This window comes from Periplaneta americana, chromosome 13 (genome assembly GCF_040183065.1).
Source record: "Periplaneta americana isolate PAMFEO1 chromosome 13, P.americana_PAMFEO1_priV1, whole genome shotgun sequence".
NCBI classification, from domain to species: domain Eukaryota; kingdom Metazoa; phylum Arthropoda; class Insecta; order Blattodea; family Blattidae; genus Periplaneta; species Periplaneta americana.
The window spans coordinates 153,410,433-153,426,252 of NC_091129.1; the positions used below are offsets into that span (position 1 = coordinate 153,410,433).

The 15,820-nt window shown below is 35.7% G+C and overlaps 1 protein-coding gene across 1 annotated transcript in view; it reads right to left on the bottom strand.

Annotated features, from left to right (window-relative positions):
• Positions 1-15,820, bottom strand: part of LOC138712561 (transmembrane protein 181) — a 61,313-nt gene that overhangs the window by 25,266 nt on the left and 20,227 nt on the right. Inside the window, exons 3-7 of the mRNA XM_069844485.1 lie at positions 14,544-14,647; positions 10,823-10,987; positions 8,978-9,080; positions 1,065-1,218; positions 843-923 (exon numbers count right to left, since the gene is read on the bottom strand). Coding sequence (XP_069700586.1) covers positions 843-923; positions 1,065-1,218; positions 8,978-9,080; positions 10,823-10,987; positions 14,544-14,647 — 607 coding nt within the window. The remainder of the gene's footprint in view (positions 1-842; positions 924-1,064; positions 1,219-8,977; positions 9,081-10,822; positions 10,988-14,543; positions 14,648-15,820) is intronic.

Consider the following 15,820-nt stretch of genomic DNA (forward strand, 5'->3'; position numbering starts at 1 on the left):
CAGGTGTATACAAACTCACATGTAATAGTTGCGACAAGTTCTACATAGGACAGACAGGCAGATCATTCCAAACTCGCTACAAAGAACACATTAAAGCTATAACCAGAGGACACAACACATTTACATACGCCGATCACATAACCAATGCCAACCATACATACAATAACATAAATACGGACATGGAAATCCTACACACACAACCCAAGAACCAAAAACTCGACACACTAGAACAATACGAAATATACAAACACACTAAAACACACCCTGATCAAATCCTCAACACACAGATCAATTTCAGTACACACACACACTATTCGACTCCACAATCCAACACATTCCAACAATAAAACACACCCTCCTAACAGGCAGAGAAGTTCGAGATGACGCCGCGATCTAGTAGGCTCTGATGATGGTGCGTGATGCACTGAAACAGCTGTAAGCCGGACGAATATTTCATATTTAACAAGAGTAAGTCCACTAGTTCATCAATTAATTATATTCAAGAGTTAAAAGTGGTGTACGCAAGATTAAAAAATGCAATTATACTATATTCTATGTAATCAAGAGTTCTTATTCTTAATGGGTAACATTTTTAAGAGGAGCAAGAATTGTACATCAAAATATGTAGCCTCTGTGTAAGTTGCCAGTTTTTACAATTTCTACTAATCGATCCTGTGCCAATGTCATCAAGTTTCATACTGGATTTTGAACATTCGGGTTTTATAACTCTACTTTATAATTCAATTTGTCCACTGTTCTCAATCAAAAATGTTTCTAATAAGTGTAACGTGAGATTTAGAGAAAATTATACATGTTACTGCGTAGAATGCATAAAAACTTACCGTCACAGCAAATGTTCCAAGAAGAAAAATGAACCGGAACCAAATTTCAACTTGGGTGAATGCTGGATTATAACTCTTAAACTAGAATAATAAAACAAGAAATTGTTAACTTTATTAATAGTCGTAATGGCAGTTTTCTTATTGTAATATACATAAAAATATGTTTGGTGATTGTTTTATAATGAGACACAGAAAAAAAATGTAGAAATTCGGCACACTTACGTAGAACGTGACTTCGACAATGTTATATCTCTGATGAAAATTTTCAAGTCCATGGAAACGTACAGTTAACATGTAGTGAGTATAATCAAGAAATCCAAGATGGAGGACCATCAATTCCTCACAAGACTGACGCTCACAAACGAGGTGTCGTGTCCTATAATGTAACAGATCTGTGTGTGACTCTAAATGTTTACTATATTCAACACAATAAACAGTATCATTAAGTTATATACACATTTTTTCTTTGTGCATACTGTACAACAAATTACAATAATCACTACAGTATATTAAATACAAGTTTCTCAAATTATCCACATTTAGGCTGTATTCTTATAGATATTTTTATTTTTTAAACGCTTACCACTTTTAATAGTGGAATCCAATAATTGCTTTAACTCCTACCCTAGGAATAAATAACAATAATTCGATGAAGAGGGTTCCCTCGACAGCACACATGCTTCCATATTTAGCTTCAACTCTCCATCAGCTTGTTTGTTTTTTATGCGACAACCCAAAGACTTGAAAAATCTTGTTTACCAGTACTTATGGGCATGTAAGTACCTATGTGCTGCGAGTAAATCAACTTGTAATTATTTTTAAGAAATTGTTGTTGTTGTTTTCTAATGCCAGGCGTTTGACAATAAAGTCATTTGACCTCTTGCACTCCAATATTTTTCAAAGATATTATCATGACCAGCCACTGAAGCACAGATTTTGAGGTGTTCCGAATCCATTTCTTGGTTTGAGTTGCACAATTGACAGTTAGAGGACTGATATATTCCAATTCTATGCAGGTGTTTGGCCAAACAATCATGGCCTGTTGCCAATCTAAATGCAGCTACAGACGATTTTCGTGGTAAATCGGGAATTAACTTTGGATTTTGATGCAAAGAGTTCCATTTTTTCCCTTGGGATTGTGTTATCAAATTTTGTTTGTTGAAGTCTAAGTATGTAGATTTAATAAATCTTTTCACAGAGTAATACGTAGATTTAGTAACAGGTCTGTAAGTAGCAGTGCTGCCCTTCCTTGCTATAGCATCCACATTCTCGTTTCCCAGGATTCCACAATGGGATGGTATCCATTGGAAAACAATTCTTTTATTGAGTGATATTAATTGAGAGAGCATTTTAGCTATTTCTGCTGTTTGATGAAGGTGTGTGTTTAGAGACGATTGATAGAATAGCTGCTTTGGAGTCTGACAATATAACTGCATTTTTAAATTTACTGATGTGGCATAGAAGATTCCTGAGACTTTCACTTATTGCAATGATTTCTCCATCAAAACTTGCTGTTCCATACCCAAGAGATCTATAAAGTGAGAAGAGACAGCACGTAACCCCTACACCGGCACCTTGTTCTCTGGAGATCAAAGATCCGTCAGTGTATAAATGAAGCCAGTTTTGTGGAGGGTATCTAATATTAATTGTCTCTAAAGACAATTGTTTTAGTATTTCAGTGTTTACTTCTGATTTCAGTATTTCTTCTGTTAAATTTAGATTATATTCCATATTTAATAGAGTTAAAGGGTTTGGTTTAATTTGTAGGTTTTCTTTTAAATTTGGGATATTGATTTTCTGTTTTAATTCTTGAACAATGGATATGAAACTTTTTTGAGTTTTCAATCTACAGAGAGGACTGTATGAATGCCAATTGTTTCCTGGTAATCTAATAAGTTTTTCATATTGATACTTCAGGTATCACAGGGTGTATATTGTTTTGTTTGACACTTTATTATTAAAACATACATTAAGAAGAAAACGTTATTTTGAGTAAATCACCAATTTGTGAAAATTTGCATAAAGCTTTAGAAGGAATTTTTTAAGCTTCATATGCATACTTCTCTGATGAATTCATTCGTATGAAGAAACTCCATTCAGTAGTTTATAACTGCACTCAGATAAATAACTCCTATGCCATAAAGAACTTCTATTGTTACTTACAAATTAAACCAAACCCTTTAACTCTATTAAATATAGAATATAATCTAAATTTAACAGAAGAAATACTGAAATGAGAAGTAAACACTGAAATAATGAAACAATCGTCTTTAGAGACAATTAATATTAGGTACCCTCCACAAAACTGGCTTCATTTATACACCGACGGATCCTTGATCTCCAGGGAACAAGGTGCTGGTGCAGGTGTTATGTGCTGTCTCTTCTCACTTTATAGATCTCTTGGATATGGAACAACAAGTTTTGATGGAGAAATCGTTGCAATAAGTGAAAGTCTCAGGAATCTTCTATGCCACATCAATAAATTTAGGAATGCAGTTATATTGTCAGACTCCAAAGCAGCTATTCTATCAATAGTCTCTAAACACACACCTTCATCTCAAACAGCAGAAATAACTAAAATGCTCTCTCAATATCATTCAATAAAAGAATTGTATTTCAATGGATACCATCCCAGTGTGGAATCCTGGGAAACGAGAATGCGGATGCTTTAGCAAAGAAGGGCAGCACTGCTACTTACAGACCTGTTACTAAATCTACGTATTACTCTGTGAAAAGATTTATTAAATCTACATGCTTAGACTTAAACAAACAAAATTTGATAACACAATCACAAGGGGAAAAATGGAACTCTCTGCATCATAATCGACAGTTAATTCCCGATTTACCACGAAAATCGTCTGTAACTGCATTTAGATTGGCAACAGGCCATGATTGTTTGGCCAAACACCTGCATAGAATTGGAATATATCAGTCCCCTAACTGCCCATTGTGCAACTCAAACCAAGAAATGGATTCGGAACACCTCAAAATCTGTGCTTCAGTGGATGGCCATGATAATATCTTTGAAAAATATTGGAGTGCAAGAGGTCAAATGACTTTATTGTCAAACGCCTGGAATTAAAAAACAACAACAACTTCTATTGTAAAAGATGCTGAAAACGTGAATTTTATGATACGGTAATCTAAGAAATATGGTCTGCAGAATTACAACACATACTCATATTTTGTACAATTAGAAAAAAAAATTAATTTCGAAATCCAATATAGCCTACATTGAGTCCCAGTGAATGTTCCCGGTGTTTCTGTTGGCTGGCCACCAACAGGTCCCCCTTGCTACCGCCACTGCTTGCATCAGTAAACTCATGGTGCTTTGCCGTATTAAAATTAACATACAATGTTATGTTAAATAACACTGGGTACTCACCCTTCTCACAGTACCTGCTGGAAGTGCTGTCCATTTTGTATAAGAAACTATCATTCACACACATCAGTTTCTCTGCACTGATAGATCAATTTCTGTTCGAATGTTTTATTTAATATCTTTCAGTGTATGAGAATTATTTGCATATAGTTTATTTTTCAGTCTTTCCCAGAAATAAAAGTCACATAGTGTTAGATCTGGGCAACGAACAGGCCATAACCTCCTGTTAATAACTCTACTGCCAAATATATGATGATAATTACAGTAGAACCCCGATTATCTGTTACCCTATTAACCGATTCGTGGATTATCCGACTGTCTTTCTCTCGCTCCCCCCCCCCCCCCTTTTGTTTGCTGCAGAAAAAATATGAAGTACTGTACAGTATATTAGTACGAATTTTTTCTACAGAGTGTTCTTTTACAAACTTTTACCCTTACACAGTATGGTCTACTCTTCGAGTGGCCGTACTGTCTAACTTGTATGCAAAATGTCTTCCACAGATGTCAAAAGAAAACGTGTTGTGCTACAGAAAAAGTGCAAGTAAGATAGAGGTTCGGGAAAAAAAAAATTGTGGTTCATTTCGTATCAGAATACGAGATTTAAATTATAATTGTATGCAATTTAATTAAAAAAAAAAAAAACAAGTATAATATGTATTAAGCATGTAAATGTACAACATGAAACCTATAAGTTACTATTGTTATCATTCCACAGACAGCAGTCTATAGTACGTTAAAACAAAAGACCACAGTAGAAATTAGGAAACCTTTTATGGTACGGTTCATCCGATTTTTTCGATTAACCGTTCACTCCACTCCCTTCATTACCACGGATAATAGAGGTTCTACTGTATGTTGATATCTTCAATTTATATGAAATTCCGCATTCTGTAATTACAGATATCCAAATAATTTTATTTTCAAAAATAAATTGACATACACTCATTTAAAAAATTTTATACCTTGAGACAAACGTTTCTAGATACAGGTGAAAAAATAAAAGCTTTTCATTCTCAATCTTGCTTGCATTAGCTCCGAGGTCTGCAGACTAAAATCAGACTGTACATTTCTAATGGTCGTGAAATTCTTGGAAAGTCTTCCTTCGGAAGCTCTTTACTTCCTTATCTTTGCAGAAGCACATTTTCTTGGCCTTCAAAAGGCCCAAAGATACATTCAGTATAATTTCTGACTGACACTGTTTTTCTCATTTCTTATTTCAACATGTTTCGCAGTCCTTAGAAGGGCCTCCATATATAATTTAAAATAACCAATAGAACTCTTCCTCCAATATCTTATTTCCCCGTCCTGCCTCATCATCTATATACACTCATCCAGTCTTCAACAATAGCTTTTTGTAACGGACCCAGTAAATAGATTCCCCTTCCATGCCTTTCCTGGTGATAGAGCCCCTATGTAGCTCAGAAATGTTGACTGTTACAGCATTTATAACAGTGTGAAAATTAAAAAATCTCAATATGTTATTACCGATATGTAATAGGTCTTAACTTTTCTGTAGGATAACACTGAAAACAAAGACACTCCAAAAATTGATTATGGTATTTCACTATTTTAATTTTATTGTTGATATTCTGGTCCTAAGGTAAATGTGATTACCACTAGACCAGTGTTTCTCAAACTTTTCTGAAGTGGGGGCCACTTTTTTAAGTCAGAACAATTCTGCGGACCACCTTACTCTTGTTCCCTTCAAAAGCAAATTTATCATTTATGTAGCATATTTGAATATCAGTTACTTACATTTTAATGTAGAAATAATTAATAGTTATTTATGGTACTTGTGAGGTAAGTGCATCTTTATTGCACGAGTGGAAAGATTTAAGCATGAGGCGTCAGCCGAGTGCTTAAATTACATGAGTGCAATAAAGATCACGCTCACAAGTACCATACGTAATTTTATCCATGACCATAACGAAAAATTATGTTTTATAAAAGAAAATATGTTGAAAATAAGTCCTCGTGTAATCACATACCATGGCATGGATTTTAGAATCAATACGTTACTAGGTAGGTCATGATGTAGGAGGCCATGATTAGTAAAGAATGGTATCTAAGGCGTTGGATAAATAACAAATTATAATTAATTATATAATTTTAATATATATTTTTTTCACTTTAAACGTGTATTTTCTTCTTTTTGAAGTTTCAGGGATTATTTAGAAGTGTTCACGGAACTAATGTGATTAAAAAAATTTCACATTTTACTTCTGTAAACTTAAGAGGAATATTAAAACTTAATTAGTCATCATATCTGCTTAGCTCAGTTGGCTAACGCGTGTTGTTTTAAAATCCTATAAACCCAACTTCGCAGGTTCAAGTCTCCTCACATCCCAAAAGGTAAATTATTACAAAATTTTAAAAAGATGCATCGCGCCTAGCTTATGAGCTCGCCAGAGAGACCTTTTACATAGAGGACCTGCGCCACCAACTGCTACTACCGGCAACAGAACAATATGTGACACTACGATCGGAGCTAAGAAGCAAGAAAAACCAGATCTGGGACGATTTCTACACCACACATGCGATGACATCACACGACTGGAAGAGGGCATCCTATGATCTCAGGCATGTGACCACACGCCTGGCAATACATGGCTTCCACTTCAAGCTATGCAAAACCAAAAGCTACCATGATCCAAACCCCATGTGTATATGTGATCTTTGCGAGTGTTTCTGTGACAGATACCATGTACTTACGTGCAAACAAAGAAGAGAATCACTGACACAATTCTGTAGTGAGTGAACGGCAAGTGTCAGATTAAGTAATTTGTGCTACAGTGACATTTATGCACATTTGTGCGCAATTCTCTCTTTATTTATTTAAAAAGATGCATATTAGATATGGATGTAATGTACAAATTACGACGTAGCAGATAGAGAAAAGAGAAGGAGATTGAGTGTATGTATATTTAAGAAATGGTAATAAAGAAGTAGAGGTAGTGACATCTAGTAACTAATATATTAACTTCTTGAGTAATAGTTCAATGGAAAAGTATACGTGTGTACCCGGGTACTAGGAATATATTAATGAACTGTGAGATAAAGTTCAAACTGTGAGGTAAAGTCTTTATCTCACTAGTGAAATAAAGTAATGTTGAATAAAAGCCTACTTTACAAACGCAAAAGTATTTAGTAAAGGCATGTTTTTCGTTATGGTCATGGATAAAATTAATTTAATTCAGTTCATGTTATATTAGTATTAACTAATTAATTTAATGTTAATAGAAGAAAATTTTTTATATCTTCATTTGCAAAAACAAATAAAAAAAATTAATGCAGAAACATGACCGATTTTCAACAGTAAAGATACAATTTAGACTTCAACAAACAAAATTTAATAACACAATCCCAAGGGAAAAAATGGAACTCTCTGCATCAAAATCCACAGTTAATTCCCGATTTACCACGAAAATCGTCTGTAGCTGCATTTAGATTGGCAACAGGCCATGATTGTTTGGCCAAACACCTGCATAGAATTGGAATATATCAGTCCCCTAACTGCCCATTGTGCAACTCAAACCAAGAAATGGATTCGGAACACCTCAAAATCTGTGCTTCAGTGGCTGGTTATGATAATATCTTTGAAAAATATTGGAGTGCAAGAGGTCAAATGACTTCATTGTCAAATGCCTGGCATTAGAAAACAACAACAACAATTTTGCATATTCTTTTATTGGTGTACGACGTACACTATACCTTATTTTATTTCAAGGAGTGCAGTTCGGTGGCTCCTTTGAAAACCCGCTTACAGATTTATGACTTCCTACACAAACAACTCTGATAATTCCATCCTGTCCCCTCGTCCCAAGATTGCACAGTTGCCACAATCCTGGTGACCATCGAAGTCAGACTGACGGGATTCTTGGAATTCGGAAAAGATACGACAACTGTGCCTCCACGTGGATTTGAGGGGAGCCTGTCAATTCTTCTGAACGAAGGTTGTGATTGGTTAATAAGAAGAGGAGACAAGATTTCCATCGCAGTAAGGAAGACATTTATTTATGACAACCAATTAGTAGGGGGCAGTAGAAGGTCTGTAGGCAAAGTCCTTTCTATGAAACTGCACTCCATGAAATAAAATAAGGTATACGTGACCATTTGAATGTGAAGACTGGGTGTCAGCAAAACTATTAAGAAAGTCATAAATACATTAAAAGGTTCGGTACTTTGGTCCTGTTATGAATTCAGGTGGTCCCTAGCTGGGTAACAGGCACAGCGCTAGATTTGCACGAAAAAGATGGTGAGAAACACCACGTTCATAGTGCTTTAAATCCCTCTTTTGTTGCTGAGAGTAGAGTGGGAAGGCGATAGACATGTAAGTTAAATAAATTTAATGAAATATCAGTACTGGGAGAAAAAGTGAAAGACGATTGCCATGTGTCATTTACAAACTCTGAAATTTTCAGCTATGGTGTGATATGCAATTCGATTGAATTTTATTTTTTCTTCTGTCTTTTTTGAAGGACCACAAGGGCAGACATCGAGGACCACTGGTGGTCCACAGACCATAGTTTGAGAAACGCTGCACTAGACTATTGACTGGAAACACCCTCTCTCAGAGAGCTTAACTTCTCCCGCTACCTTAGTTGCTGTTGTATGTAGGTACTCATACTGACTGCTCTGTTTACAATGTGAGTTCCCCGTCCCTGCACTAGACTAACAATAGAATAACATCAATGACAGTCCAATAGTTAATTTAAAATTAAGCTTTAACATAATGATATAAGCATACCGGTACCTGTTATGTGCTCGATCACTATGTAGAATTGTTATAGGCTTACGGTCTGCTGTTATACCATCTATAGCCACACTTACATGAAAAGTCTTATCAAAGCTTTCATCTGAAAAAAAAAAAAAAAAAAGACAAAGTACGTTAAAATGTAATGTCAAGAATATACTATAGGTTACTGTTTATGTAGACATTTATATTTCTGTGGCCAGAACTCATATCTGAAATTTTCTGAGCACTTCGTTACAAAATATGTACAGGTAATAAACAGCCAATCTTGATTTCTGTTTCGGGTCGGGCGTAGAAATTGGTTATCACTATTTTACACTAAACCTTGTTTTGAAATTAAGACTAGTATTGTCTCATAAAAAATCAACAAAAAAATTTGCGGATTATCCACAAATAAGACAATTTATAAAGAAAAAGAGTTGCACTATTTCTCATTGTGTTGGGATGGCGTCATAGAAGTACATTCTTGGCATTAAAGGCTCACGCGCATTAATACGTAACAGATGACAAGCGCGGAACTTTCAACATCAATTTTCAGATAATCATGGATGTTAGAGGTATATTGGATATTATCCAAACCTTTTCATGAGGCAATGAGAACATGTTAAGAACTTTACAAGATATGAGATTGATAAGAAGAAGAGTGTGTAGTTCCCTAGTACCTGGTACTCGTTACATAGGTCGTTTTTGTGTTTACACAGTAGCTGATTTCTGAAAAGAATTTTAATAGTTTGTTACTAGGTGTGTTTCTAGTCAGTTTGTAATATATTTTGGTCCAGGGAAAATATACATTTTTTATGATTATACAACAATGGCTGACTTAACAGCTTATGTAGCGAGTATCGGGTACTAGGAAACTTCCGAAGAGTGAGGTGCAAAGTTAGAAATTGTAGATGATATTGCTCTCTCGTAAGAAAAAGTGACAGCTATTTGGGATGGAGACATACAGGAACATGACCCAACATATTTATGAACGATAACGTAATAGCCTACAGTTCTATTATTTCTAATGCATACACCAAAATTGCCTATTAAAATTATATAATGCAAAGTTCGTAAGCTATTTAAATAATTTATTTCTTTAAAATAAAAAATACACCCTGGACCCGTTCCAGTGCATTGAGAAATAGTGCAACTCTATTTCTTTATAAATTGTCTTATTTGTGGATAATCCGCAACTTTTTTGTTGATTTATTATCAGACAGTATTAGTCTTAATTTCAAAACAAGGTTTAGTGTAAAATAGCGATAACCAATTTCTACACCGGACCCTCTGTTTCTTATTTATGTATTAGTGTTTGTTTTTTTCTTTGTTTATTTATTTATAATTAGAAATTAAACAAAATTGTATTCCATTGCACTACCTACATGAAAAACACATACTTCGCTTATTTTGAATCTGTTATTAGATATGGCATTGCTATATGGGGTAGAAGTAAGAGAATAAAGGAGATTTTAATATTACACGAAAGGTAATTCGAATGTTAGGTTTTCGTTTTTCTCACTTAATATTCTTCTTTTTTCAAAACTCCATACAAACGTAAATTCATAACATCTAAAACAGCATTCGAAGACTACAGGGTATGGGAAGAACGAGAAGATTTTTAAATCGTCAATGACTTATATTTGCACAGATGTCTCAATGAAAATAATTAATAGGAGAGGTCCTTAGCCTATGTTTAGCTCTGTAGAGTATGCTTGAAAGTTTATGTGGAAGCAGTTCCTAAATCAATTTACATACTGGTAGCTTGTAGATACACAAATATTTCTCCACACTTGGAAAAAAAAAAAATACTTATTGAACTTTTTAAAAGAAAGTCACGATGAAGTAAGTGCAACAACTCACCATCTCTATTGTTAGTTTTGACTTTGGCAATGACCCAGAGTTGTTGGCTGTAAGTTGACATCGCTGGTGTCATCATTATGAAGGGACCATTAGCCAAGTCACTGCCATTCTGCTTAGCTATAAGGACGGATCCCTTCTGTTCCGACGTACTTGTGATGGGTGGACCTTGGCAGAGGAAAAGTGGCAATGAATTACTGTTCTTTCTTACTTCTATTACTGAAACAATTACAGATTTACAGAATAAGAGTTCGTGATACAGAACAACAACATTTAGCACCACAGTTTTTCTAACAAGAATTAAACCATTTTTATTCTTAAATCAAATACGTAATTTTGTCTTAATATCAAATTCGCGGAAATTACACGAAGTTTATAAATAAACTTTATTTTATACTTTAATTATTATGGAAGGGATGCGCTGAAGAACAATTCTCACAGGGAATTCTAGCACAGCATCAAGTCCAAACCTCCTTTGAAAGATTGCACGGTGAATGTTACTTATGTCCCGCCCACTATAGGAGACATAGGCCAGTTTTACACTAATCCTAAACATTTAGTATAACTTGTTTCTTGTGTATGCAGCCTTTTACATTAGATTTGCGAAAATTGGGATCAATGTAGAGTATCCACCGCCCACTGAACGAATATTGGTTAAAGGAGCGTTGAGCGACTTCCGCCAATTTTGGAATAGACACCGACGCACTTAGGTTAGGTTAGGTTAGGTTTTTGTTATCCCGTCAAGATGTTTAGGATTGGTGTAAAACTGGCCTATGTCTCCTGTAGTGGGCGGGACATAAGTAACATTCACCCGCCAATTTTGGAATAGACACCGACGCACTTAAACTGCCAACATAAAAAACAAAAAATCACACTCAATCGCTTTCACCTTCAGCTTGACGGGATAATAAAAGGCTAAACTAACCTAACCTAAGTGTGTCGGTGTCTATTCCAAAATCGGCGGAAGTCGCTCAACGCTCGTTTAACCAATATTTCGTTCAGTGGGCGGTGGATACTCTACAATTCTACATTGACCTTCATTACTAATGTAAGTACTTGACTGTTGGTTATTCATCCACATGAAGCTAGTTGTGTAGACCAATTTACCGACAGAGTCGTTGCCCAGGGTGGCCATAGGAGGCTGGTCTATGCTATACATGCGATTAGATGATAATGGAGATTTGCTGAGATGCCACAGGAGAACCAGAGCTTCCAGAGAAAACTCCTGTGTCACCTAGACCAAAGGCTTACCCAACACAAAATAACTTCATTGTATATGTACGTACACTTTTAAGACTTACCGGTATATAATCACTGATTGAGGTGGGATATGATAAAGACTGGATTAATCTTGCACAGTATAGGAACCAATGCCAGGCTTATGTGAGAGTGGCAATGGACCTCCGGGTTTCTTAAAAGCTATAAGTAAGTAATAATCACTGACTGACTTTACAACCTTCTTTACTGTGTTAACTTTTTAGGAAATTACCTGGCTGACTAGTTTCGAAGTGTTATCCTTCATTGTCCAAAGTCTAGTCATGGATAAATATATAATTTTTTTTTTATTAACAGGAACATGACGTATGGTACATAAGTGTCGGCGGGGGGCTGAAATAAGATGATCAGCGCCCAACGTCATAGGTGGTGAACATTAGAACTACGTGTTGGGTACATTACCCAGAGTTCTCCATTTATCCGTTCGAGATATTGCTCGAGGAATCGAGATGGCAGACAGAAACTTGCTAATAAGTGAACATAAAGTGATACGTGTTTGTATAAGCAGTGTTAAACAGTGATGTTTATGGACACTGCAAAAATAGTGTTGTTGAATGTATTGTAAAGTAATAGTAATTTCTGATGCAACGATTGATGCCATAGGATCTCTCGTGTCAAAATCATCCTTAGCTATAATTAGTAATCATTTGTACCCAACAAAATTTTTATTGTAAATGATTTCCTACGTTTTCTTATCTTAATGTTTTTTCTTTTTCTTTCCAAGTGTCACAAAATTGTTTTGTTTACTTATTATTCTTTATGAATTGATTAGTAGGCCGATCTATAGAACCCTTATTTAGGGCGGCTTTTGTTTATACAAATTATCTCTAAATTGAACATCTAAGTAGTTCGTTCTTGCAGCCTTCTCAATTGCGCTGTACAATAAATACCCAAAGAATACAATCCCAATTATCTAACCTTTTGCTTTATTTTTTGTCTCTGTCTGGTTATATTTTAATTGGGCAGTGTAAAATAGATCGTCTCTTTATCTTCCTGTTGGCTCCGGTAAGAATTTTCAGTAGAAGATGCTGTGAGGAATAAGAATGTAAATATTTTATTTTAAATTGAGTTACAAATTGAGTAGTTTTGAATATCGATGAGGGATGGGAGGGAATACTTTCTGCACAGTTTAACATTTTCGTCACCATGTGCGCTGCTAAATGCATGGAGTAATTACACTTTTCGCTACTTGGTGCGCTGCTAGATGTAATAACGCCCCCTCCCCCCAACAGGTGGCAGCAAGGTCAATTTCTACAACAGCGCCTCTAGTATGTGTTACAGGAAACTCAGTAAGTTTCGCATCCTATTATATTCATCCATGGTCTAGTGAAGGTCCTGCCAAGACCGTCTCCAATGTCCTGCTCTAGCTTCTGGTATCCTGTTGTGGTGGAGTGTGTTCATGATTGTGTCAAAAAAGATGTGTGTTTTGAAATTGAGTTGAGTGTTCAGAATGTGAGGAGGGGTGTGTTTTTGTATGGCTGTAAATTTCATATTGTTCTAGAGTGTCAAGTTTATGTTTTTTCGGCTAAATGTGTAGTATTTTCACAGACCTAGTAGTAGTAGTAATGGTAGCACAGTGTATTATATACAGTCACGAAGCTTGAGTTTTGAGGGTGCTAGAAACATTAGACTGTGACGGTTCTATTTTGCATTGCCTGTAATGAGGCGATATTAGCGATCCTAGTGGTGAGCAACTATCTAATGTTTGCATATTTACTACGTATTGAGCTTCGCGACTGTATATACTAGACTGTGGTAGTGGTAGTAGTAGCAGTAGCAGCAGTAGTAGTAGTAGTAGTAGTAGTAGTAGTAGTAGTAGTAGTTTATTTAAACTACAGAAATTATTCAATTCCGAATTCAACATGGGCAAAAATGGCCGATAAATTTTTCTTGAGCCCTCCATAAGGTACAAGATTCTTTTACGTGCCATAAATCTACTACCACAGTCTACTATATACAGTCACGAAGCTTGAGTTTTGAGGGTGCTAGAAACAATAGACTGTGACGGTTCTATTTTGCATTGCCTGTAATGAAGCGATGTTAGCGATCCTAGTGGTGAGCAACTATCTAATGTTTGCATATTTACTACATATTGAGCTTCGCGACTGTATATACTAGACTGTGCTACTACACCAACCTCCCAGCTTTACTTTCTTTTAAGAGAAAGCCATATTAAGGATCGCAACACCTTTTAAAATCCAGTGTCTTTGGTCAGATCTGAGGCCTTGAATCAGCAGTTATTTTGGTAATCGTGAGACCACTGAAGACAATCTTACAATAAAATTCATAATGGCTACTATTTGCTTATTTATGTTTAGGTTTTCCTTTATATCATCTCTTCGTAAACGAATTTTCAAGGGAAGCGTCGACATGACTTTGGAAGATATCCTTGTTAGTATTCTTGGCACTTACTCTCACCGAATATATTAAAATTACTTCGTAACCTCACCTGCTAGTCCAATGAAAACACCAAGTCCAAAGCAGGCGAAGAAAGCTAAGAACACCATCACAAATTCCCTTTTGTGCATAGAGTAGAGTCGCATCTGAACTGACCTGTGGAACAATAACAAATATAATTACACTCGCCTATATTGAACAACATATTTTAATATTTTGTCTTGCTCAGAAATAAAAGTAGGTTATACTGACTAAAACCAAAATGCACCATCGTCATTCTGTGGGAAAATCAGATTGAATTTTTTTTCTAATAAATTTTTATAGGCCTACATAATTGAAAAGGATATGCAGTAGGCATCACAATTTCAGTAGTAGGAAGTACCCACTACTTTTGTATACTGGTTTTATCACAGTCTAATATATACAGTCACGAAGCTGAATACGTAGTAAATATGCATCCATAGATAGTTGCTAACCACTAGGATCGCTACTGTCGCCTCGATACAGACAATGCAAAATAGTACCTGCACAGTCTATTGTTTCTAGCTCCCTCAAAACTCAAGCTTCGTGACTGTATATACTAGACTGTGGTTTTATATAGAGTTCAGGATAACAGAGGGGGTTTGGAATTGAACGGGTTACATCAGCTTCCTGTCTATGCGGATGACGTGAATATGTTAGGAGAAAATCCACAAACGATTAGGGAAAACACGGAAATTTTACTTGAAGCAAGTAAAGCGATAGGTTTGGAAGTAAACTCCGAAAAGACGAAGTATATGATTATGTCTCGTGACCAGATTGTTGTACGAAATGAAAATATAAAAATTGGAGATTTATCCTTTGGAGAGGTGGAAAATTCAAATATCTCGGAGCAACAGTAACACATAAATGACACTCGGAAGGAAATTAAACGCAGAATAAATATGGTTGAGAAGCTTTTGTCATCTAGTCTGCTGTCAAAAAATCTGAAAGAATTTATAAAACAGTTACATTACCGGTTGTCCTTTATGGTTGTGAAACTTGGACTCTCACTTTGAGAGAGGAACAGAGGTTAAGGGTGTTTGAGAATAATGTTCTTAGGAAAATATTTGGGGCTAAAAGAGAAGAAGTTACAGGAGAATGGAGAAAGTTACACAACGCAGAACTGCACACATTGTATTCTTCATCTGACATAATTAGGAACATTAAATCCAGACGTCTGAGATGGGTAGGGCATGTAGCACGTATGGGCGAATCCAGAAATGCATATAGATTGTTAGTTGGGAGGCCGGAGGGAAAAAGACCTTTAGGGAGGCCGAGACGTAGATGGGAAGATAATATTAAAATGGA